This window comes from Streptopelia decaocto, assembly GCF_964273445.1.
Source record: "Streptopelia decaocto genome assembly, chromosome: 2".
In the NCBI taxonomy this organism is placed as follows: Eukaryota; Metazoa; Chordata; class Aves; order Columbiformes; family Columbidae; genus Streptopelia; species Streptopelia decaocto.
The window spans coordinates 111,608,956-111,636,079 of record NC_138655.1 but is presented as its reverse complement, the minus strand read 5'-3'; the positions used below and the strand labels follow the sequence as shown (position 1 = coordinate 111,636,079).

The window sequence follows — 27,124 nt, the reverse complement described above, 5'->3', positions numbered from 1 at the left end:
TAATGTATATATTACCAGAACTGAATGCTCAGGATTCCTGTTTCTTTCAGGATGTGCTACTTTTAATAATAATTTATTAAATATAGATGGTTTTTCATGTAAAATTGTTTTTACATGTAGACTTTCACTTTACATGCTGTGCAGTAAAAACATGGAAATAGGAGAGCAGGGGAAAGAAAATAACAGAATAACCACTGGACTAATTTTTCAGTTTAGCTAAAAACTTAGTAGTAAAGAAGATTAAAACCCCCAAAATTATTACATTTTCTTTCCTTCTTTTCCTACATTGCCAGACTTCAAAAAATTAAAATGAAAGAATACATGGAATAAGGCCAAAATTTAAACATGCCAAAAACAGGGTCCTTTGGTCATTCCTTGCTTTATACTGAGAACTGCTCATATGTGCATCTGTTCTCCACCCCCCCTCCCTTTTTTTTTATTCTATAAAAATATAATTGTCTGTCTGTAGTAGGAATTTTTAAAATTTTGGACTCAGTGTTTGGCTGGCCTTTATAATGTTGATTAAATTGTTCTTGGAATGCTCGTCTCTATGTGCATCTGTGGCGTGGTTGTGCAGACTGCTCAGATGCTTGACCATGGAGAATTTTTGCCTTAATATTTTGTAGGAAAGATGTTAGGCCTTTGTATTCTTCACCAAATGGCTAGAAAGTAGAAATTTGTCTTCCAGGCTTCAGTTGTTCTTGACTACCTCTACTTTTTGTTCTCTTTCTGTCTACCAGGGAGAAACTTTTACAGGTCTATTAATCTACTTGTGCACAGATTTCTTTCATTACATATAACTATATACTTCCTAGTTTAATTATTTTTTATTGTGTTTCTCCCTTCAGGTTTTCCTTGAGTTGACCCTCAGTCTTTTCTTTTTAGCATTTTCTATGTGTCATCGTTGATCAGCAAGGCTGTTATCACTGTTTTCATTTTTAGCAGCTAGTATTTGTCTTCATTTTACTCCTGCTGCTCATTATTTGTATCTTTCAATATTCTTCTCTATCTCCATACTTCTGGGTTTTTTTTAAGGATACCAGTGTTTAAACTAGTTCTGTCTAGTAACAAGCTTGCTAACAGATTGAAATGTTAAGTGCCTGTATTCTCTGAGAGAGTTACTTAAACAAGTCAATCAAGTCATACTCTCTTCCAGAAGTGAGGAGTTTCCCATAGCATTATTCATATGAACGGGTCAGACAAAGAGGTTTGTATAGTCCACTGCCCAACCTGACAGCGGTCAGAAATGGCTCCTAGAGAAATGTATGTGAACAGGATAAGTGTCTAGAATCACACTGTCATTACAGGGCAAAGTGCTGCATTTGGAGAGCTTTATTTCACAAAGAACCATGGTGTTTGAAGAGTCCACTTAGGGCATCCTGTTCTGTTTATCTTGAGACTTCATGAATCTTCATGGCTACAAACAAACCTCAATGCTTTTTCGCATCCACTTTCAGTAGAGTCTGTTCTGCTGGTGCCTAAAGGACACCTGAGATTTTTCTCCAGGCTCAAAATTGCCATCTTTATGGAGCAAATCTATGGTTTCAGGAGTTATCCATCCTTACTGATTTACTAAGGCTCTGCCATATCCTGCAGTCCCAAATCCTTCTGCTGACCATTGCAATCCAAGCTGGTAATCAATGGGAATGTCATCTCTCACCTTTCCTTATAAGCACTGACTAACAGGTATTACAGGTTCATAACTGCTCACCTTGTGGTTCAGCCACTTGTTGGTCCTGCTTGCCCAAGTCTTCTCTGACACTCTTTAATATATACATGTGTGCTTACTAAGATGTTGCAGGTCAGCCTTGTAGGAAGAAGTAGCAGCAGCTCCATTAACTGTGTTGCTTTTTCTTTCCTTTTCACAAAAATCTCCAAAGTCACGTTAGTGACCCAGAGCTGAAGCAGTCCTTTGCTGCATTTTCTTTTCTTCAGTCTTCTGTGACCGGGCAGGATTGCTAGTGCGGGTAGAGATGGTGTTGAGCGTAGGCTGAGATTACTGCAAGTTCCATTCATTTAAACTGCCTTTTACATTCCAGACATCGTTTTCCTAGGATATTACTTTAGAAATATCTCTTTTCCTATCAGCTGTAGATAACAATAAAGAAATTGCAGCTTTTTCCTAGTTTCAAATGGGAGTGAAGGCTATGCTGTCTTGAGGCTAAGAAAATTAAACTTCCTAGCTATGCTGCTTGCTTGCTTTCATGCTCATATCTGCCGAATTATAGCTCAGATGTGCATGTGCTCGGCTTTTCATTATACACTCCATGGAGATCTTTCTTAGTGAAGAAATGGATAATTTCACCACTGACCAGATACTCTGTTCAAGTGAAAGGACCCATCCAATATGAAAAAAGGTATTTTTTCCACTGCGTTGGGCACTTTCCATTTAATGTAGGAAATGCACTTTGGTGGCACTGGAAATGCAAAATTGTCCAGGAAGTCAGGTGAAACAGGTATGGACATAAGCAATAGCAATGTCTTACTCGAGCTGGAATTTTCTCTCCTTGTGCTGGGAATGACTGTGCAAGACCTTTTCCTGGCAGCTGTAGGGATGGGAGAGCTTGTAGAACTTGTGCATTTGCTGACAGGTGTGATTAAGCCTGTAGAAGACAGCTTGGCAGAGAAGTATCAGAGCAGGCAGCCTTGGAGGTGTACTGTCCTCAGAGGAAGAAATCCAGCAGTCTGTTTCTCATCTGACTTTACTGCTGGGAGGTGTTCAGACACTTGACTTTCTTGCTTGTGATGAATGAGAAGTGATGGGTCTTCAGCGTAATGGGGCAGTGCTTTCTTTGGAATATTTCTCATTCCATGGTCAATACCTTTTCTCGAGTTAGTACTTTGCCAGGAAATGCACAGCTGATCTACTTAACTTCTGACATGCTTGTTTTTCAGCTTTTCATTTAAGTGGCAGAGCCTCTGGAAATATCCATTTGCTCTAAGGTGTTCTTACTGAGAATGTGAACCATGTGTGTTCTGCCCTTCTAGAAATTGATACTCATGGGCTTTTTCTTGGCAGTATGGCAAGCAGCTTTTTGATTGTAAGGGACACCATAATTTACAGTAGAAAAATATGTATGTTGAGTATGTTAGCCAAATGAGCTATATTCTTGTCCCTGCACTGTTCAAGATCTCTTACAGGGCTTTGGCAGGTTCTCTTGCAAATGTGAGCTCCCTGTTCCAAGTCTTCTAGGGAATTTTTTGCTTGTATACTATTCTGTGGCCTAGAAACCGCAGTCTAAACCTCAACAAGACTGGCCTCCTTTCTTTTCACAACATGCCAATTTAAGTCAGTAGTCTTTCAAATTGATTAAATGTAGGAGTGGTGTTACTTCAATAGAGCCATGTGGCATTTGGAAGAAAAGCTTACTGATGAAGCCTAATCATGACAGAAGTTGGTATTAACTTTCCATGATCTGTTTTATGAGAAGCTCTGTAAGGCTGGAACATCATTCTCAGTGTTTTAATTTGAAACAAGGTGGACTTCCTACTTTTTTCAGTTGTCTTCAATGGGAAGATACTGCGTCACGTGTTCTTACCTATGGTTTGTTGGCTTTTTAAAATCTATTAATATAGTGTATTGGCCTACTAGCATTATTACACATGGCTTATGCTAACATTGCTACACTTTTTGAAACAACCTATGCTGTGACAAAACAGCAAGAGGGATGTCATTAATTCCAATTTCAGAATTATTGTAGCTGCTGTTCAAAAAGCTGTTTTGGAGTAAGAATGTTGTTGATGCTAAGTGTGAAGAACATGAAGGGAAACCTCAAGGACATAGCTTTATTTTTTTCTGTTTAAAAAGTGCGTGCATGCAAAATGCATTTTTTTTCCCAACATAAAGATTGTGCTGTTGCCTTCTTAAACTGTTCCAGTGATCTGGTCCTCAATGAAGACTGTAACTGTGCCAGTTTGAAGTTTGATGCTGGCATTATTTGAAATAACTCTCAGGCCTCCTAAAGATTGATTTGTCAAAAAACATGAAAAATATCTCCTTTTAGGTAGAAATCAAGTAACTTGGGTGAGCCGGGTGAACTGTTTTGGTGAAAGAAGGCTATTGTAATGATAATAACACCATACATGTTTTTTCTTAACTACAGGAACACATTTTTTAACTGCAGGAAGCTGTTCCCAAATTCAGGAAGTTTTTGTTTAGTTTGCATCTCTCTCTATAGTGTGTTCTATCAGCATCATAATGCTTTCTTTTCCTTCTCATTAACAGCAATACAGCTCTTTGCTGAGAAGTATTAAAATGGTACTGATTTGCTTCTGTTGGCTCTATTTCCCAGCAGAAGACATTTTGAAGTGTTCAGATGCTTTACTAGGAAACAGTTTTAATCAAAAGGCTCTGCATCAAACAACTGTGGTACTGTAAAATGGATATTTGCCTTCTGAAAACTTAGCCAGGTGAACTTAACCTCCTTGAAACTACATACTGTAATTAAACATTTTTGTTAAAGGGCTTAAATAATTGTGGAACTGTAAATACAAATTTTTAGTGAATGGACTTGGAGCAGGTTAAACTTATATTTGCTTTATTGATTGTCTTCAGACTCATGAAGACAGTTCTGTGTTTACTTGCACATAAAAAGCTTCATGGTAATCAATGGCCAAGGTTCTTTTTCAGGTTTTTATTTTTTACTTTTGAGTTCTGCAGAAAATACATTAAGGAGTCTTTTCCTCTGTTATTTGTTTATCTGTCATTAAGTGATTTCCAAAGTGCTGTATTTGTCTTGTAAAATAAAATGGGATTTTTTTTTTCATTGTTCTGTATTGGCCCTTTGTATGATACAAAACTGCTCTAACATAATTTTGGTCAGCAAAGCATCCCTGCCATTCTGTGGCACTTGCTTCCTTTCTTGGTTTCCAGGTTGTAAAATTCAGGGATTTTGCTGCAAGATCCCAGCTGAAATCAGCATTTTTGTCCTTCTGAGCAGCCTTTGAGATCAGCCTTGGGTATCAGAGTCTGCATCAAAGGATTTGTTAAAGAATGCCTGTTTGCTTCCTTGTCCCCACAGTGAATGTCAATTAACTTCCTTCCTGAGAGATCCTTGCCCATGCAATTGCTGGGTTGCAGTCCTGCAGTTGTGAACTGCTGCTATTTTAACCTAACCCAGAATTCAGGGAAGTAGGAGGACTTCCAGCTTTCCACGTTCTCTGACACTTGTTGGATTTTATTGTTGTTGTTGTTCACTCCCCAGAGGGGTTTCCTCATGCATGCGCAGTGGTCTGTTCTCCTCGGCCCTTATAAATGCTTGTCCAGTCACTGGGGTTTTCATTCCTCTAACATATCCTTTGCAGCCAGTCTTAGCACGTGGATTGTAAAATCCACCTTAATGAGGACTCTGAATGAAAAAAAATGAACACGATAAATTATAAATATGTGTATGTACGCACACCTATACATATATCTTCAAAGAAAACATATATATATATATATATAAAAATATAAAATTTTTTTTCATAATTACTGTTCATTAGTGTCTTTGTTTTCTCTGCATCACCCAAGGACAATTGACAGATAGTTCATACTACTTTATTTTGTGCTGACTTCTAGAAGCTTCAATTAGATTGTAGGATTCATTATCTTGGTATAAGTACAGTGCTCTATCGGATAGTCTTCTCTTAAAAGGCTCACAGCCCAGAAGTCAGCTTACAAATGAATAAAATAGAAGGAGAGTAACAGTGGAGCAGAAATTAAGAGCTCACCACACTGTGTAACCTTCTTTTGACATCTCCATCCTGTGTTGTAGTTCCAAACATCTTACTAGCAGTCATGGTTGTACCAGGCAGTGATGGGAATAAGGCAGACAGCGCACCCCTTGTTTACTTCGCTAACATTGAATACTCATTTTTTTCAAGCAGTAAGAAGAAGCAGCAATCGGTTTATATTTTCATGAGGGTGAATCCAGAAGGAAAAAGAGGAAGGAGGAAGTTGGTCTGAAACCAGCTGCCCCCACCACTTTGAGTCCTTATGGACTGTGCCTGTGTTACAGTGTGGGCAAACACAACCCTTACAAAACATTCCCACCTTGTTGCTTTGCAAAGTAGCAGGTGTGAGTCCTCTTTGTGGCAAGTGTCTTAAAAAAAACCAGTTGCATTTCTTTGGACAATACTATATGGTCTCAAACAGAGAAGTAGGGAATGTGGAAGCATAAGATGCAAATTATTTTTATAATTTGGATAGGGCATTTTCAAAGGTGCAAATATTACTTTTAACAAATAAATGAAATGTTCTCAAAATATAAGAGAAAAGCAATGCATTAAAATCAATTCACTTTGACCTTCTGTCTTGCCCTAGTGAATTTTTATAAGTAAAATATAAAGATGTGTTGAATAAAATGTGTAAAAACTGTAATTTGCAATGACATCCAGTTATTTCTATTTATTCTTACTACAGTTTCCGTTTAAATTGTTTCAGAAAAGAACGCACAGCTAAAGAGAACTGACAACAGTAATGAAAATACTATTTTTCTGCAGCTATTACACCACAACTCCAAAAAATTCACAGTATCCCAAACCAGTCTGTTTTACAACACAAATTATAGATGATACAAATAAGCTGTTTGTTCCTGGTTGTTCGCAGTAATTTCTGTAATGTAAAATAATTAGTGCAATTTTCCCTATTCAGGTGTAAAACTAGGAAAAAATTCAAGTAAAACATAAATATTAGGTTATAAGAAAGCTATATTAAAAAATGAAAATAAGACTAATGCTGTCATGCTTATAAAATTTGCATAACTTTAAAACTCACCTGTTGAAACTGGACGAATGAGCCAGGGTCTCAAATGTATGTCCTTTTAAATATTTCTGAAAAATCAGTGCCAATAGAGATACAAAATATAGGAGTGCTTTGAAAGATTACTGCGTGAGCATGAATGTTGTGCATGGGTTGAAAGATGCCTGTATGAGCTTCCAGTTGAGTAGAAACAGACGTTAATCAACTATGAGATAAGCTTAAAGGAAATGAGGTATCTATATTCTTGTTGCTCATGGAACTGCTTGTTTTTCTCCACACCCCAGGTTTGGTCTTATCTAATGTATGTTGTCCAAACCTTGTACTAAGTAAAAGACTACTAATTTTGTTGTTGCATACTTGTCATATTTTCTGTGTGCTTCACAAATGCTTGTGAATTGATCTCCATAGTGTGCACGTGAAAATAAGAGGTAGTATTCATAATCTTTTATACCTGTGAAACTGTGCTATATAGGAATTGAGGCTAAAGTTGTTGAAACTTTATTCGGTATTAGGAATCAGCTTCAAATACTATTCACTAGATTTCTTAGAGAGTGTAACATTCAATACACAATTCCAAAGGAATTTTTATGCTCAAGAGCAGCTCTAAATTTTAAGTTATGTATGCTGGTGAAATGATCTTCAGTCCACGTAAGAATTGTGTTTTGCTTCCTCTTAGCGCACAAGTCCTGTATTTGCCCCTGACTAAGGACTGAGATGTGCTACTTCATAGTTAAACACGTTGTACCACCACTTTCCTTGTAAGTGTAGCTCACTTCTAATTTTTTCTAGCTCCTCCTTCTCCTGTTCTTTCCTAGGGTGAGTAGTTGTATGGAGAGATCTGCTTAGGCTCTCTACCCTCAGAGGCAGCACACTCGCTTGCTGGGTGGAAACTTCAACGTGCAACATTTCTGGCGTGTTGGAGGAATGTCTTAATGAAGCAGGCACAATGCAGATGGGTTCTCCAGGAAAATTCTCTAACCATATCTGCCAGGTTTCTAACATAGGCAGATAAAGTAAGGAGCAGAAGGTTTTACGAGGGTATTTGAAGGTATTTTGCTATTTTGTTCAGTTTGTGCAGCTGTTTCAGCTTGAATGACTTCCTGGTTGCCTCAGGGACAATGACTTTTGGCATTGGAGGAGCTGAGGTGGACAAGTCAGCTCAGGATGAATGTCAGTCACTGGGGCTGAACACGACAGAATTCACCTGTCAGTTTCCTTAAAGTGGGCTTTCCAGCTAAGGCTCTTCTACTCTGCTGAGTTCACTTGGTTATAACTTGAATTGTCTTCCAAGCTGGTTTAAAACAACATGAAGGCTTTTCCAGTTAAGATTCTGCCAAAAAAAAAGGTTTATTTGGGTTTAGTATCCTATCTGATGATATAAAAATATTTTTTATTTATGAAACCTATTTCAAAAAACTCCAGTTACCTGTGTTGGAACAACTGAATAGGTTCACTGATCCTAATTGTTTGCCCAGTGTCTTTGTCAAAGGCATTTTAGCTTAAGTTAATAAATCATGAGCCGCAATGGCTTAAGAGACTGGTACATGTTCCTTCTGCTGTTCTTCTCCCTCTTCCTCTCTATGCAGGTAATAACTATTATTACCACCAGTCAGATGTGTTGAGCAGCCCAATAAGGTGATCTCCTAAGTTCTATTTGTAAGGTTTCTGTGGTAGGCAAGATGTGTGCTTGCAGAAGCACTAGGAATATACACAAGTTATAACAACAAAGAGGTTTCTGAGGATGGCAAGTTATTTGTTTCCAGATGCAATTATTTTGTTTTTTTTTTTTTTGTCAGAAAACAGAGACTAGGCAGCTGGAATTCTGCTGATTTAAATTTTAGTCTGAACTAAGATCACTACAGTTTTTCATGGTTTTGTCTTCTGTAAGTTTTATTGGCAGAGCTATGGCAAATAGCGGTGTGATCTGGTTCTTAGCTTGTATAGCAAAGCCAGTAAGTGATGATAACAGTTACATCAGAACAATTTTGGATTGGCTGATATAATTTATGCTGCGAGTTGAACTTGGTAGAAGTTACTGCACTAACATAATTTAATTTAAATTAGTCTAATTATATCTGTCCTAGAAGATTTACCAGTGTAACTATCTTAAAGTAAATCTGTCCTGTTTGCAAAAAACACCTTGTCTATTGTTGATCAAAGTGTTTTTTACTAAAGAAAGAGCTATGTCTTTGCTCTCAAATGTTTTCCTGACTTAAGCAGGCGACCTGAAGACATCTTTACCGAGTGTCTCTTGGTCACCTGATGAAAGAATACTTTTGTGCTTTATCCAGATATTTGAGACTGAAGAACAGTTCTCTGCTTGTCTTATGGGAGGTTTTTATTGAAGTTTTTCTATTACAATCCAAAGATTAATCTTTCAAACATGGAAATAAGAACATTGATATAATTAAGGCAAGACCACCATTTTTTCACAGAATCACAGAACGTTAGGGATTTGAAGGGACCTCAAATTGTGTTAATATGTCAAGATGTGTGTATACAATAGATAAAATTGCTTTAGATGTCTCAGTAATTTAAAACGTGAAGGGAATTTTCAGAGGTTCTTGATCTTCAGCTGCTTTCCCAAACATTTGGTTCATGTTTTACAGAAGCAAAATGGTGAAAAGTGCAGAAGAAAATATGTTATTCTGTACTGTTTTAATACCTCTCATAATACCTAGAAAGATATTAAGGTTCCTTACTGATCTACTCAGATTCAATCTATACACAGGGCTTTATCAGAATCATAGTCATAAAATTCATGCTTGCCATCTCTGAGCAGGTAATTCAGATGATGAAGCACCAGTAACTTCCCTCTCCTGCCCTCCAACAGATACCATTTTAAAAGTAAGTCTTCAGTTTTATCAAATAGTAATAAGGGCTCACCCAAGAATAAATAAGTAGATTTTGCAAAGACTATCTGAGAGCTGTAGAAGATTCAGGAAAAATCTTAATTTCAGAGACTAACAGACAACAGAACATATATTCAAAGAAAGAATGAAATATGACCTTTGCAACATCTGTTCACTGGGACTGGGAACAGAATTTGGTTATTGAGCACCGTCACTGTCCTCTGCATGTTCTATGCTAAAGAACTCTGTTCACAAACGGTTAGGTTTTGTGTCTTTGTTGTTGATAGGGATTCAGGAAATTGGTTGCTGTAATCTATTAATTTATTTGTAGCTTGTAAGGGTACATTTGCCTTTTTTCTTGTTGTATATTTGCTCTCTTTAGGTTTTTTTCCCCCTTGTGTTTAGTGAGATAGCCTATCCATTCCACTAGGTTACCTTTGCACTTGTCCTTGCTTCAGCTCATTTTGAATGTTCCTCCACTCCCTCCAGCCTATACTTAGCCTTTCAGTAGCTATATTCTTTAAGCTGCCTGGTGTCATTTCTTTCCCTCTCTAAATCATTTGTGTCCCGAGTCATCCATTAGACTGTGCTGGCACAGTGTTCATACAGCCCCACAGTGAAGCAGGCCAGGGAGCTTGCCTCATTGAAACCATTCTCCTTGGCTAGTTTTTTTTATTCTCAGTTTAGCCACTCCCTGTTGTGATTTACCATGCAGCTGTACTAGTGCTAGAATGAGGGAGGTCAGTAGGAGTGAGTGGGAGTTGTTGGTCAACCTGTTATACAAAGAGCTGAGTGAGTACTTGAGCTTATCCTGTCCACTTATCCTATGCTGAGCTGCAGCTGTTGCCAGTTCCTAATTTACAGCTGATTGTTTATTATCCTGTAACAGTACTTTTTTTTTTTTTTTTTTAATCCAGAATGATCTGCATCTTCTGCTTCAGTGTCTGGTAGATAAGAAGTGAAGCTTTTAAAATTAGTTGAGATGTGAGTATAGCTTTAGGTTTGTTTTTTGTTTGTTTGTGGTTTGCTTTGTTGGGGTTTTTTGTTTTGTTTGTTTGTTTTTAGAAAACAAATGCCATCCACATCATCTTACTCTAGATGTGTTGCTCAGCAAGATACTGTTACTGCCTGCAATTAGAGAATTCTGAAGGATAAGAGACACTTGTGTAACAGTACCCTTTTCAAAGTTTGCTAACACTTAATTTGTGATGTGTATTGTATCAGAAAATAGTTACATGTTTTTTACAGGGAAGTGTGTTGTGAAAAACATTTTAGAACAAAAAGTGAAACAGAGTTTTAGAGTTTATTTTACTCTTCAGTTTCTGTACCGGTTTTCAAATTCCCCTTTTCACAGGGAAATTTTCATTCTGAAATTCTAGTCAGAAGACCCACAAAAGCAGACTAGTAGAAATGGCTACCAAATACAAGTTGAGCATTTTTTTCTTAATTTTTAGACCAGTGCTAGTGTGTTTTATTAAACAGTGAAGCATGCTTTGATTAAACAGTTCCTTGTTTCAAAACAAAAATACCAGTCCAGTACCACATTCGTGGTATCTTTCTTTTCCCATATAGTGTTGTCCTGTTGTTTTGTCATCCCATCATGCACAGCTTTGTAGATACTGGTGGGGAGAGCATCGTGGTGGTAGAGCAAGTGAGCAGCTCAAAGTCATGCTGATATGATGGAAAGATTTCAAAGGTTTCCATTGGAAGAGGGGAAGAACTCAACTGCAGGAATTAATTCCTGGGTGAGAAATTGACTCTGCAAAAGACTGGGTGATTTCTTCACTTGTATACAGTGCCCTTTTTCGTGGCACTGCCTTTTTCTGGAAAAAACTTTCTTAAAAAATTTTTTTCTAAGGCCTCACAAAATGTTAGAAATCCTTAAATCTAACTCAGGGAGATGTCATCTCTCTTAGTAGTCTGCGGGAGTTAAGAGGTGTGTTTCCTTTGTCTCCATCCCCAGACTCATTGAGCTTTAGTTTTAAAAAAAATGTAAACAACAAACCCACACTAGAACTCAGGTGCTTCAGCTGCTGTTAATTTACTGCCATATCAAGCCTCTGTTACATTTGGTAGACTCTTGCCAGCTTCTTGAAGTGTAACTTAGGCTTGCAGGTGTCCCTGTGAGTCTGTTTAACCAGGGTGGTTGGAGGATATGAATGAAATAGGAATGAAAACTAACAAAAAGCATAGATAAATGACTTGTGTGGATTGTTCTCCCTCTCCTTCAGATGCATTTCTCTTCTGGGTCTCAGCTGAGGGAGGCCCAGTTAGATTCAGTGGGCTGAGTCCCAAGGTAGGGTAATGTAAATTGCATTTAAGAAAAAAAACAGTTGATGAGGCTCTGGATTTTAGTTATTTGCTGAGCACTTAAAGGTGTTAAATGCAGTGGCTCACAGCACCTTGGAATTGTTTACAGTGTCTTTGCCATTAGGAGTTGAGTAGTTGAACTTGTCTGTACTTGGTCAAAGAATTACGTGTTCTGTGGGTAAGGTGAAGAACGTGCATTATTCAGTGGAAGGCATTAACACTCAAAAGAGGTATGTCTAAGAAATGTATAATCACAGCTTGGTCTGAGAAGGTAATCTACAACAAAATGGCTTATAAATATATGTGTGCTCTGACAGATATATCAATTTCGAGTCTGTAGGCAGCACTGTCTGAAATGAAAGTTCTGTAAAGTTCTACCATTGCTTTTGTGAAGGGCAGCTAAGCCGTACAGCAGGATGAGAAGTTGTTTGAAGGCACCTACATGTGTGTGACGATTATGTATTTTGTTAGCATAGTAAAAGACTTTCTCCTGAGTTGGGAAACAGTGAGTTGAGTTCTGTCATGTTTTGATTAGTCTCTATAGAAACAGTGGTGGAGTGAATTGGTAAACATACCTATGAAGAGGTCGGGAAGGGAAAAGTTGAATGATATAGACCTTTTACTTGTATACATCATAAAGAGAAGATAGTTATTTTGCACTTTATTTTGGTATGCATATGGGCTTATGCAGTAGAGGAGGATAAAGATCAGTGAAATAGAAGTGAACATGTGTTTAGAGATAACTTTTAAAAAGTGTCACCTGCTAAGAAAAACACATAACCTTTTTTATTACCAGGCAAAGATGCAATAAAACAATTTTCTGAGAGTATTAATTTCAAAGAGCAGTGATCCGTAGAAGTGAACTAGTTGTTGAGACTAAGGAAGGTGGGATAGTGCGTGCCTAAACTACATGTCACATGGATTTTAAATAGTAGTATGTCCTTCCTCTCTCTTTAAAGTAATAAGTTGTTATTCCTTAGATAAAGGATGTGCTCTTATCCCTCAGGATGCATTATTAAATGATCTTAAGGTGCTAGAAGATCTGTTATGTAGTCCATTCTATTTTCTCATTTTAAAAGTGATACTTTAATAGATGACAACATCTACTTATTTAGCAAAGGCAACTTCATACTTGTTTGATCTATAGTGTACAGGGAAGCACTATGAATACTTGAAATCCAAATATTTTGTTTCGATATTCATGACTTGTATGTGTCAATTTTTAATGTTTGATTTCTGTAAGTTTCTTATCTTGGCAGAACATTGGTAAGTAATTGATGGGAGTGCAAAATACCTTTTTACAAACTGTTTATAATTTTAAAAATTTTAGAAGAGAGTAAGTTCTTTAACCATGTGAAAACCATATTTTAACCTTTAAAAATTAGGTAACCTTCTGACTTCTCAACCTTTCTTTTTAATTTATTTTTCTCAAGTATTGAATATTGATTGTGCTTATTTCAGTACTACGAGACTTCCTAAAATACCATGATATTTTGGGAGGGCCAAACAGGGTTATGAATTGAGCATCCAGATGACTCTTTGTACTGCCTAGTTTAGCGTGGGATCCCTGTGCCAAATTCGTTCTTTTCGAGGTTCCTCTCCACAAAATTCTGCTCTGGCCAGGGCATCCTCCCTTTTAGGAGCCATCTACATGTTTGTGTGGCACAAGGGTGTATTCTGAGTGTAAACCCTCTTCTTAGCTAGTCAGGTACTCTTAACTTTGCGGAGGGACTCCTGCCCTCTACTGTCTGGATAGTGAAAAAAATAAGCAGTTACAATTTCTTCTTTCCCTTCAGACTGCCATTGACAATCGTGACAGATGGTGTTGGAGATACACATGTAGAAGAGTTTTATGCACAGCATCGCTTTACAACATCCTTGAGTATAGGCTGTCAAAATTTACTAGATGTTCCTATATCATCTTGCAGGCACAGTGTCCAAATTTTGCTAGATACTCCTTCAGTGTTTTTACACTAAGCAGCCACAAAGGCAGGCAGGAGATCTTGTTCTGCATAGAGGTGTTAAGATCTAGTGAGTTTGCCATCAAATTTGTAGTGGTAGTGGACCCTTGTGTTTCAAACTACACAGAGTATACAACCATAGCAGATGTAGTTCCCTGTACTGTAAATAGGAGATCAGAGACTAAACTGTGAAATGTTTCTGAAGAGTGGCAGCTACAAAGAGTTTGATTTGTCCAGAAGTCCTAGGTTTTCATTTTAGTTGACCTCTTAAGCCAACTGATGACATAAATGTATGTCATTATAGCTTCTTAGTTGACCTCTTATATTTACTGATGGTTTTTATTTGTCATATAGCTGGTAAAATAAATGTCTTTTCAGCTGTGCTCTCAGAGTTAGCTAGTGTAATTTAAGTAGGACATCATGTCGTCTATCCCGTTGGCCTCGCTCTGTCTGAAAGAGTTCATTTCCTGCAAGAGTTTGTTTCCCCAACTCACAAAGGAAATATTCTACTGAATTGATCGTCTCCATGCAGTTAAGCTGTGTTGTCATATCATTTGCCTGTCTTAATTATTGAAGATACTTATGGATTCTGCCATGCTCTACCTTTTACTTCAGATTTTTAGACTTGTAGCGCAGCCTGGATCTGATGAGCTTGGTTTTTGATTTGATAGCAAACTTGAGACCAGTCCTTTGAAAAAGGGCTTTCTTGGTAACCAATTTGCAAGAAAGTGAAATCTGAGACTGATACAAAATTATTTTATTTGTTAGAGTTACCTTAGGTTCTACCCAAGATTTTAATGAAACTTAGCAATCATATGCCAGTGTGAGGCCAGCATGTTACCTGTTAATGTTCTTTCATTATCCTTCTGTTTGGGCTTTGGGGCATCTTTGCCTGTTATGTGAAAATATTTCCATCATTTACCTTGCAAAGAAGTAACTGCCCTACTACTTGCATAGCTGTCATGGAAGCTTTTGGAGAGAAGATTTTTTTTTTGTATGGTGGTTTTCCAGGAACGGGTTTGGAAGGTTCTTGAGAGTTTCCTTCAGGTGATTCAATTCTGGAGCCCCACTGTGGAACACAAATGGGGGTGAGCGCTCAGAGAAGGAGGCTGCCAATCACAGAATCACAGAATGGTTGGGGTTGGAAGGGACCTATGGAGATCGTCTAGTCCACCTGCTAAAGCAGGTTCACCCAGAGCAGATTACACAGGAATGTGTCCAGGCGGGTTTGAATGTCTCCAGAGAAGGAGACTCCACAATCTCTCCGGGCAGCCTGTTCAGGGGAGTCCAGATTTTCCTCCAACACTACGTTCCCTTCACTGTCCTTGCTCTCTTCCTTTAAATTCTTGGAGCTTTGAGGTTGAGAAATACACCTCATGCTTTTTAGCTTCTCAGGAGAATACTAGAAAGCACGATGTAAATGTAGGGCTACTGCACAAGATTTCAAAACAAACAAAAAGCCCCAACCAACCAAAAAGAAAAAAACCTACCCCAAACCTTCTAGGGCTGATTCCTTATGGTACATGTTTTAAGGTGAAAACTCACCTTGAGATGTTTAATTGAATGACAAGCAGTTATTGCTGTTTTAAGTAGTTTGAAATTCTGTGGTTTATTTGGGAATGTTTCTATCATCAGGGTGTGGGCATGACAATTCTGTGCAAATGGCTACTAGAGGGTTGTTGTAATAAACATGTTACCACTTACAAAAATAACAAAAATGAAAACATTAACTTTGTCAAATTGGAAAGGGCACAGAATTGTTCATCCATGAAAAACATTAATTTACCTCTTCTTATTCAAGGAGAAATCAGAGCCATATTTTGCAATTTTATACAGGATAAATGTTCAGGATTTTTTAAGTTATATTAAATGTTTGAAAATAGCTATTATGAAATATACTTATATCAGTTTGAAAACCCCAACATGCATTACATACTGCTTAACAGTATTTTATATTTATGTAGGTTCCTCTAAAGAGGGAGGAGCTGGAGCTGTGGATGAGGATGACTTTATTAAGGCATTTACAGATGTTCCTACTGTACAGGTAAGATGCTGTGCATACACGTTTGTTGCTATTTACAATGCTATATGTTAGCCTACTTTTAAAAATTCTGTGGTGTTGCAGTCTTCTAATTCTTTCTTCTTGTTGAAGAATTAATTTACAGTGTCTGTGGAAAGCTGCTTTTTCCAGTTGTTAGTTACAACCCAAGAAGAGAGGAGTGGTGGAGGGAAAGGTGTTTTAAGATTTGTTTTTATTTTCTTATTACCCAACTCTGATTTGATTTGCAATAAATTATTTTTTTCCCAAGTTGAGTCTGTTTTGCCTATGACAGTAATTGTTGAGTGATCTCTCTGTCCTTATCTCAACCCATGAGCCTTTTGTTATATTTTCTCTCCCCTGTCCAGCTGAGGAGGGGAGCGATAGAGCAGCTTTGGTGGGCACCTGGTGTCCAGCCAGGGTCAACCCACCACAGTGTTTCAACTAAAATTAATTATTGCTTTTCGTAACCTTTTCCAGGGAGTTATGAAAACAAATGTATGTTATAATTTTCATAAGAAAAATATTTTCATAATGTTTGAAAAATTCAGCGCTGCTATTTTGGGGGACAATTGAGTAATAATAATTCAGGCAAATGATTTTAAAAGCAATAATTGTATTTTCAAATGTGAGTGCCTGAACTGTAATGTCTGGCATGCATGTCCTCATCTCTAGCAATACATCAAAAATATATCTGTTGCCTTATTTCAGCACTAATGAACCTGTTGCATGCTGCATTCTTAGTTGAAAGATCAGATTTTAATTTCTGTTCTTTAAGTGTGGGAACTGCACATACTTGGTGTTTTCACACAGCTGAGTCATTTAACGTGCTTGTGTCTTCCTAGACCTATTTTGAATAAGTTTTCCTTGAGCACCAGAGGTGTGGAAGACAACCAAAAATTTAGTCAGCCACAGTTCCCAAATCCCAGAAGGATTTTGTATGACTCCCTTCTCTCGATAGATGTATATTCATTCTGGTTTTACTTCTCAAGATGATAGTGTAGTTATTTGTTAGATCTCCTTCTGTAGGCAGAAAAAGTGTCTGCTTTTCTGAAGGAACACTTTATCTCCATGGTTCCTGTCACATTGAGGAAATCTTTGTCTTACACTAGAAGAGCTTTATGTTTCCTTGCCTCTCTAAAGCGTGTTAAGGATTCTTTAGAGGGCAAAACCACGGAGCTCTGGGTATTATTTATCCACGTTATGTTGAACAGAGCCACATTCCACAACACAGAAAATGTGCTGCCTGTAGTTCAATGCCCTAATACTTGCGGTTCCAAGCAGAGTTCTCTAATCAGTGAAGTTGGTTAATAACATTGCAAGAACAAAAGTGGGGTGTGTGTTGTTGACCAGCACATGTGATTTTCTGTCTGACTGCTGGGGGGATATAGGAAGGTAGATCATTCGTCAACTGCAAAAGGTGAAGAACAAAGACCCACTTGTCTGAACTACTCTCAACTCGAGGTGAGAGGAGGCTGAGGAGAAATGTATAACTGAACCCAAAATAACCTGTTTAATGGATGAGAATGTAAGAAAGACCTGTGAAACAGGAAGAAAAAAGGTGTGAGGGAGGCTGATATTCTTGGAATAATTATGTCCTGCTGTCTAACTTCATGCTTCTGGTTGTGGATAATCTCTGGTATTTTAAAAAAAAAAGGCAAATCCCGTGTTCTGAGACCATGTTAATTACAAAGGAAGAGACAATTTTCTATACTAGACCCTGTGAAGAAAGAATGTTTATGACCTGGTTATTCTAAAAGCAAAGGAAACTTGTTAGACAGAATGGGGAGAGGGAGTTAGTTGTACATTACTGGGCTCATTCCTGTGTCTTTCTGTTTTCATTACATTTATGGGTTTTACTAGTGGCTTCAGTGAAAGTAAGGAAAGGAACTATGTTATAGAAAAACATATCCAATTCTCAGTCAAGATTAAGTGCATTTGGATTAATCACATAAATTGAGGTTATTTAGGGTATGTGTATGTTTAACTCATCCTTAAAAGCCTCTGATGTGGATCTGCCTTTCCCATAAGCTGTTGCAATGATGCTTGTCATTACTTTTTTAGGAATATCATATTGTTTACTCATACCTCATTTGCAATCTGCGTATTGGAAATAGCTTCTATATAGTTATTACTCTTTTTTATGTTTAAGCTTTTAATTTTTCTGTCTTTGGTGTTTCACTTACCTTTAATGCTGTGTGTGTGTGCGTGTTGCCCTCTAATGGATAACAGCAGTTTGTGAAGAACATGTGTGATTTTGAGATATAGTCTGATGGATCTGGGCGCCAAAAAGAGAAGCACTGTGGTGAGAGAATTGTGTCTTCATATTTAAGATTACAAGCATAGTGTTTCTGCAACTCTGTTTATTTGCTGTTGCTTAAATTGAAGAAAATTCTGTGTTCAGGTTATTAGGAGTAACGCCTATTAGTAGCTAGAATTTGTTTGAAAACAGATTTAATTATTTTTACAAAAGTCTGATGTGGGAACTTGTGAACAAAAAAATGTTATGTTATTGACTGAAGAGAGAGTTTCATCTTGGCTTTCTAAAAGCATAATTAATCAAGGGCAGGGAGAAAAGAAATTATTTAAATGTTAGCTTTTATTCCTCTGAAACTAATCTGTGTATGGACAACCTTGACACTTTGGGATTTTTCGGTGGAGTTACATTTGTAATTTCATGACAAGATAAAATTATGCCATTTACTAAGGTCCTCATTACAGTGCCAATTTGAATAGCAGAAATTGCGTTGATCCAATGCTGTTTGTGCCAGGTAATTAAATTAAAAAATTGAATTCTTTGCCTAGGCATGCAAGTAGCACAGACATAAACCCATTGTACGTATTGCTTCTGTGCTTGTTTATCACCTGGCATGTTTTAGTCCAGTGGCAGTAACTACAGCACATGGTCTCTGATAACACATGGGCCGACAACAAAAACTGTCCTGTTCTTGAGGATCTACTCAATGAGACACCTTAAAAAAGGTAATCATTCCTTGACCAGAACCTCAAACTAAGTTGAGTTTGCACTAACCAGCTCTCAGCTGCCACTGAAAGGCATGATCCTGCTTCCCTTGTTGGTGCACTTCACTTCTTTGCAGTAAGTTGGCACAGGCTGCTGAGTTGGCAGAGAAATGTTTGCGTTTCCTCTTGTAGGGTTAACTAGTTGTATGTCAAAACCCTGAACTTGGAAGGAGACAGAGCGAGGTGGGTGATGGTGAAGGGGGAGCCTGAGAAGGTCAGATCATGTCACAAATTCTGATGGCATTAGGGTCACTGTAATGTGAAATTAGTTAATTTAGTTAACCAGTGACTAGTCCCTTCCACTTTTAAAAGGGAAATAAGGAATTTTCTTTGAAAATGGAAATTTAGTTTGATTAAAATTCTTACTGAGACGCATGTAATACTCATTCTTAATGTATGGTACCTTTTGAATTAGTGTTAGAGCAAGTTAGTGTTATGTAACAAGTATTACATGATACCAGCATACACAAGTATATGATTGGTGATAGAAGACTCATGTTCAGTTTTGTGGGCAGTGGAATAGAAAGTCTGTTATGCTTGGACCCACTGGTTTCATTAAATCATTTACTCTTTTAAAATAAGTTATGCACCAGGTGTTTATTGACTTCTGATGAAGAAGAAAACAATCATAAGGAATAGCTTTTTGGTTTTTGTGGACGCAGTTTTGTGTCCTATGTACAACTGCAAAGCTTCTTGAGCAGTGTACCCTGGAAAAGCTTTACACAACTGTGAGGTAATAAAAACTTCAATTTTGCTGGTAAAGCATATTCAGAAATGGGGTTTTGCCTGATAGCGAAGCTCGCCTGGGTGCACTAATTCATCTGTTGTGAAGTGATTTCTACCCTGTTTATTCTATAAACTAGCTATGCAGGCGTTTAGAGCATGGATGTCTTCCACCTCCTCAGTATTCCAGAATGAAATGTAGAGGCCTTCATAACCATGTTCTGTTAAAGCATTGGAACAAAAGTAAATGTCAGTAGAGTCAAGGTCCCATATCTACTATAAATTGAATTAATTTGATATGCTATGGAAATTGGAAGACTAGGCTGTATTTGGAATAACTTGTAGTAATTTCAGATCACCTGGGAAATAAGGTACTTTGTAGAAAATAAACATTCAGCTTAGCTGTAAAACAGAAGAAAGATGGTCCTAAATCTTTTTACAAATAACAAGATGAATATATACATGCAGAACAGTGTGTTGAAGAGACCAGTGTCAAAGCTCTTCAGCAATTCATGCAAAGCAAGGTGTCCTCACCATCAGTTCTTGTTGCCTTTACATGCTGTGTGCTCTTGCACATACAAAAATTATGTCTTGGACTTAAATAAATAATGATGGAGCATCAGAAACTACTATTTAGGTGCTATTTAAGGCAAAGGCATCATGCTGGCCTCCAGCTTTCATTCTAGAATGGTATGAGTTTCCTTGAAGTCCCAAATCATATAATATCTGTGGATGTCTTGGATGCGTCCCAAATGGCACCAGATGCCTGTGTATGGGCAACTGAGTTTATCCCAATATGTTTATAGAAAATACGTTTTTTAAAAAAAATCTGGCCAGATCAAGAGTCTAGTTAGTAATGTGCTTCATATCCTCTTCAACCTGTTCTCAGTCTTGGAGGAAAAAATAACCTTAAAAGTTTGCATCTTCAGATGAAGCAGAGAAGAGCATCGTGTGACTTTTGTCTAGGAGAACAGAAGGGAAGTCTGTTTATTTCTGATGTTAATAATATGTTTTCATGGCTACTTTTCTTTAATTTTCTTATTTAGAAATCCACTGTTGTATGTGGGCAGTTACCAATAAATGCATTAATTCATGTATCATCAAATAGTGACTGCTGTATGATTAGATTGGCATCAATTTTGCTGGACTTACTCTGTAGAGAATAGAGAACTCTGACTGGAATAGTCAGTATTATAATAGTGGGTATGAAAATGAAACTGAATTGCAATAATATTGCAACAGATTATCGAAAACCTCTTTTCATATTGAATTCTGTTTTTTTTAATGAAATTCTAGATATGGTTAGATCATCACAAAGATGAAAGGTGGAATCTTGAGGAAAATATTGATTGTTCAGCTTTTCTTTTAATGAATATTCACTACTCAGTGATATCCTCAAAGGTTTGCTCTAAAATGCCCAATTACACCTCTTATACAGTTGCCTAGAACTATTGGGGCAAGATTTTCAGAATTATAATTGTATGGTTAGTCTTGTCAAGTTACTTTCCTTTATCATGTTACCTGGAATATTAACAATATACACTTTGTTTTTTTAATACTTCAGATCTACTCTAGTCGAGAACTTGAAGAAACGTTGAACAAAATCAGGGAAATTCTCTCAGATGACAAACATGATTGGGATCAACGAACTAATGCGGTAAACTTTTCATTTGATTTGATGTTTTTGTGGGTGTATTTCATAAAGCACAGCCAGCTAGATACATTTTCATTGTAATTTTTAAATATTGAATCCCACATGCCAAATAACTTTTAGCAGGTATTTTTAAAAGGCTGAAATGCATTTTAGCTGACATTTAAGAGGAAGCTTTTCTGAAAGCCATCATGTATGTTTCAGTTGGCACTTATGCAAAATTATATATACTGCAGGTAAACTGCTAGCATTTGTATCTCTTATGTGTGTCTCTGATAAGTTTCACTTGCAGGATTAAAATGTTTGTGTGTATGTAGCATTTGTATTTTTTATCAAATGTATGGCATCTTAGTGTGTGGAACAGGTCTGTGAACAGACATGTATTTGAGTATTTGTAGACTGGAATCTGAGACTTTAGCTCTAGAATTTAAGTAGTAGAATTTTTTTACAGTTTTTAAAATGACTGCCATATATTTCAAAATGATGTTTTGATTTAAAGATGTGCCTGTGAACATTTTTGCAGCGAATTTGTGACTTCTTTAGTTTGAAATGCATATTGGTAGTGTCCTAAAATGAATGCTTTAAATTTTTTAGCTGAAGAAAGTTCGGTCATTGCTTGTTGCTGGAGCTGCACAATATGATGGATTTTTCCAGCATTTGCGGTTGTTGGATGGTGCTTTCAAGCTGTCAGCCAAGGATCTCAGATCCCAGGTGGTTAGAGAGGCATGCATTACTGTAGCGTAAGTACAGTTTATGTGTGTTTGTGTACATCGCTAGACTTCTGTACTAATTTGATTTAAAGATGCTTTGTCAGTGTTGCAGGAAAGATTATCTGATAAAGAGTCAAACCAGCGTAGAGAAAAAGAAAAAAATAAAGGAATTTGTTCTTTTGGGTGATGTACGTAGTTGATAAACCTGTAACAGATTTTATGTGAAGAACAAATAATCTTCATTACATTGAGTATTTAGTGCAAATTAATATAAACTGCTGTAAGTACTAATGTAATATTGGGGACTAGTCTTAGGAGCACTTACGCTTGGATGATTGGCACAGGACTTTACTGTGACTGTTTGTAATGGTAAAGGGAGCTGCCCTATAGGGGTTTGAACATGGTACGTTTTGGTGAGATAATCTCTCTCATGTCCATGATAATTTCAGAAGCTGTGACTAAACAGAAATAAGATCTTCAGATTTATCATATTGAGGGCTCTCATTATATTCAAAGACAGGGAGAAAAGCCTTGTTTTTACATCAGAGTAGTCTTTCCCATTTCCCTGTTTCCCGTGGCTTGCTTTTCCTCTGGAAACGCGTTAATGTAACCACTAATTCTCAGTGATCATCTGGAACAGATACGTCCCTGAGTTCACCCTTCCTTTTCTGGTCTCCTCACTGAACAGGCCATGCAGACCTGTTAGACCATACAGCTGTCCTTGCCAGGGAAATTGAGGCTATAAGAAAATAATGCTAACCTTTCCTAACATGAAGTCAGGAGTAGTGTAAAAATACTGTGTAAATGTCCTTATCCAGGCCTAAAAGCCTGGAATTTTGTTTGATCCCTGAAACTTACACATATTTGATGTTTCATTTGCTACTGACTGCAAATTCTTTTTATGTGGGCTCTGTACATAGAAGCAGCATTAGTTGTCACCACTGGACAGATAAATTACTGTGTGTTGTGTGCGTTTGTGTATTTGTTAAAATTGAAACCATAACCTTTAATAAACAAGGGATTAAATTTTATGGTTGGCTAATTATAAGTTCAGTGGCTTTGCCTGCATTCAAAAGGAAGAAAACCTCAAACAATAATTTCCCGAAGATTTTAGACTTACATACTCTCAAAGTGCATTAGAAAGCAGAAACACTATGATGTCTTATGTGGACATGAGAATTTTAGCCTTTCAAATTGTGATATTTGTTTTTCATTACAAAATAAAGTTATCAGTGTTCAACCTCTTAATGTGTCTGCTAGGTAGAAAAAAAAACGTTCCACAAATCCTGCATTTCTGGTGAGGGAAGGACTTGGAAATAATGGAATTAGGAAATTCTGTTGTTTGGAAAGCTAAGTCTTTAAAGTGTGCAGTAAACTTCTTTATTTTAAGACTAAGAAATTAATTTTGGTTAACACGTTTTCTTTCTTTTTCCTAAATAGCCATCTTTCAACTGTTCTGGGAAACAAGTTTGATCATGGCGCTGAAGCTATTGTGCCTACTCTTTTTAACCTGGTTCCCAACAGCGCCAAAGTGATGGCAACTTCTGGGTGTGCAGCCATTAGATTCATTATTCGGGTAGGTGTTCCTTTCTCACTTTGCTTGCTAGGAATGTTCAGGTAATGGCTCTTAGCGGAGGTAATAACAATTCTGAAATACAGACTTTAAATCATGCTTTAATGTAGAAGTAATTTTATCACAGACAGACATATTATCTATCATTGAAACCAACTGGCAGTATTACCATAGTAAAGATCAAGGAATGGGTATGAAAAGCAAGTCTGTTTTTATGATTTTTTGGGGGTAATGTGTCAAAAAGGCACGTGTATTTCAAAGGGTAACTGTTTTAAACTGGCTTTTTGGAAAAGACAAAGTTAAGACAGTAGTCAAGAAGCTAGTAACAATTTAAAAACCAAACCAAACAAACCCCCACTCATACACAAAAACTTTCTTTTGGGGGAAAACAAACAAACAGATTTGGAACCATGGAGTTAATGACAAAATACTGAAGAGGCCAGACATGTGTGTATCAGTTCAGAAAGCACAAGTTCATGGAAGAAAAGCACAGTACAGATTGTAATCCTGGGGTCTGAGAACTTTTTAAGATGAGTCCTTAAAGCTGTATCATATAGGAGAGGGCAATGCTGTGTACTTAGCTGCTTCTTATTGTTTGTTTCTTTAGCATCTGCTACTAACTGGTGTTTGAGGCAAGACATTTTGCTAGATTTTTGGGACTTATATTGGTATTTTTGTATTTCACATTAAAGTGGGAAGTTGCTTGTAGTTTCTGCATTAAAAGCTGTGCTGTTCTTAGTGCTGGGCACTTACTGTTATTCACTATGATCTCATCCATGGTTTTAATTTTGTAAGTTGTTGGAAACCTAACTGAGGTAATGACTCACAGCTTTTATTGCCATGCTCAGTACATTTTGGAATCTGTAGTTATTCTGTCTACCCGTGCCTTTGAGAACATGCTCTGAGACATCTGCATTACCTTTGCATCAGTGCTTGGGCTAAGATCCATTGACATTCTTTCCCCAGACTCTTACAATGCACTGTGAGGTGGCCAGTGGCACAGAATTGAGAGTGGAGGAAGGAAAACACCTCACAAAGGATGATTAAAGTTGTAAGAGAAGAATACAATTTGCAGTAGTATTAGGCGAGCTCAGGCATGTAAAAAACTGACCCTGTTGTGTTGTTTACAGGAGCCAAATCAAGCATCAGAGAAGCAGCATGAAATAAAAGTTCACCCATTATATTAAGTTGGCTTTATTGGTTCAGTTCAGTTGGAGACAAGACTACACGTCGGCCCTGGTTTTGTTTAGACTTCTGTTCTTCTTAGCTGTAATTTAACATACTAGACTGAAGGCATAGAAGGGAGAAAATCCTGTCCATAGTGTTCAAATACCCAACCAATAAACGGCTTATGCAAGGTGTTCTGACAGAAAAGTCAGGTTTCAGTGGGAAAAGAGAAATAAATGCCAGAGTCAAACAGTGCAGCCCCACACTCCTTTGGACTTCTGTCCTTTGGACAATGTGAGAGTTGGTCAGGGAGTGTGTGATGAGATCAATATTTAGAGCCCAAGCCATTACAGCTTTTGGAGTCAGCATTTTCCTCAAAAACTCCCTCCAGCATCCACTGACAGCCAGCTCAGATACTGGTGCTTAATATCTAATTGCTATGAGAGTGAGTCTACGTAAAAAGAGGGAAGCTGTATTATACCAGTGATCTTGAAGAGTTCCATTTAATCTTTTTGCCTTTATTGGACTTTGTATTTCTTCTCCAGATAGTTCTTATAGTGCGGTCTCATTTCTTTTTTCTTGGCTCTTAGTAAATTGGAAAAACAATTTTTAAAAGTTGGGGGAGAAGGGCGTGTGCCATGAGGAGTTGGCATGGTGGCGGAAAATCTTTTCCAGAGGGAAGTGGGATTCGGGTTGGGCAATCGAGCTGCAAGGTGGGTTTGGAGAAAGCATTTATCATCACAGCTTCAAAAGGAGTAGCATATGAAATGTGCAGTCTTAAAGCTGAATGAAAGCAAGCCTGGGGCTTTGAGTCTTTGCAAAACACTTCCTAGAAATTACAATGTCAATAGCTCTAAAGACCGGAAACATACAGGTTTCTCCATCTGTAAAAATGTTTTATTCTTTGCCCTGATATTGCTTATTGTTGCCTTTCTGACAGTCGTGTGCCACTTTTCAATTTGAAAACTATGCAAACCACAAACAAACCCGCTAAAACCTGTTTAAAACTACATCAGTACAAACAAATGCAACTATAAGGCTCCTCCAGATTTTTTGATTAATTCCATTCTAATTCGGAAGTTGGTAGTACTCTGAGAGATTATAGTTTTCTCTCTGCTTTTTTGGTGATTTCTGTGTTTATATCCTGCAACAATGTCATAAGGAGAAAGCGTATATGAGATACTAAGAATTGTTCAGTACTGTACTTCTTAAGCAGTTTTTTTTAAAGGCAACAGTTTCACACTGTATTGGGGACTGGTTTAGAAGTTATGTGTTTAATTAAGAGAAGAATAAAGAAATTAATTGAAAATGGATTTGTTGAACCATGTTACCCTTACTTGGAATTCAAATGTCAATGCTTTGTGTCTACAATTAGTTGAGCTGAAGTAAGGCTGCTTTATTTCTGAATTAAAGTATTGCAATTGGATTTAATGTAGTTTATCTTACCCACTTTAAGTGGTAGTCCAAGGGTTTTCTTTCCAATGAGGATGTTAAGTGTTTCCATATAGGTTATATACATAAGCTTGCTTATATTACATGTCATACTGTTACTATGTTACTATGTTACTACTTACTGTAGTTTCAGATTGATGGACTTGCTTTTTGCTCCATAACTTGTTTTTTTTTTTAAGACTGCTGTGTCTATTGCTTTTTTTTTCTGTGGCAAAACTAAAATAACATCAGCTTACAACTCCTTTGAGGAGACACATGTGAGCCTTCATATATGACTTCTGACACCTAAATATGGCATATCATGATACAATTGTTGATGGCAGTGTAAGTGCTTTTTGCTTGATATTTTGGAAAAATACAAAAAATTACATTATTTAATAATTACATTTAATAATTACATTATTTAATAATATTCTCCATTTAGTTTCAGTAAGCATTTTAAATGATTGCCTTTTAAATTATATTCCTAGTTCTAACTTAATTAGTACAGTACAAATTCAGGAATGCTTTTGTCATTAACTGCTTTGTCTTTTTCTTTTTTCTCAGCATACCCATGTGCCACGACTCATACCTTTAATAACAAGCAACTGTACCTCAAAATCAGTTGCAGTTAGAAGGTGAGTACGTTATAAATGGCCATGCACTCTGAACACACGAAACTGTGTTACTTATTAAACTACAAAATTAATTTCAGCCAAGTTACATTAAATTATGTTGAGGAATGATACTTTCTGTCATGTTGGGGGATGTACATTGTATCCTTCTGCAGAATTTATTCTAATCAAAAATGTTTCTAACACCTGTTAAAAAAGTACCTTCTGATATAAAACCAGAAGGAGAAGAAAAAACAGCTGTAGTTGAATCTGTGTTGCTCAGTCTAATGAGAATAAACAACACAGACATTAAGAGGCATTGGGAGAGCAG

General features: G+C 37.1%; 1 protein-coding gene across 11 annotated transcripts in view; it reads left to right on the top strand.

The window, feature by feature from the left end:
• Positions 1–27,124, top strand: part of CLASP2 (cytoplasmic linker associated protein 2) — a gene marked incomplete at its 5' end in the record, with an annotated part of 149,009 nt that overhangs the window by 60,498 nt on the left and 61,387 nt on the right. For all 11 annotated transcript variants that reach the window (XM_082044292.1, XM_082044289.1, XM_082044294.1 and 8 more), the window contains 5 exons: positions 15,830–15,909; positions 21,212–21,304; positions 21,893–22,038; positions 23,449–23,584; positions 26,747–26,817. In XM_082044292.1, the coding sequence (XP_081900418.1) occupies positions 15,830–15,909; positions 21,212–21,304; positions 21,893–22,038; positions 23,449–23,584; positions 26,747–26,817 (526 nt within the window). The remainder of the gene's footprint in view (positions 1–15,829; positions 15,910–21,211; positions 21,305–21,892; positions 22,039–23,448; positions 23,585–26,746; positions 26,818–27,124) is intronic.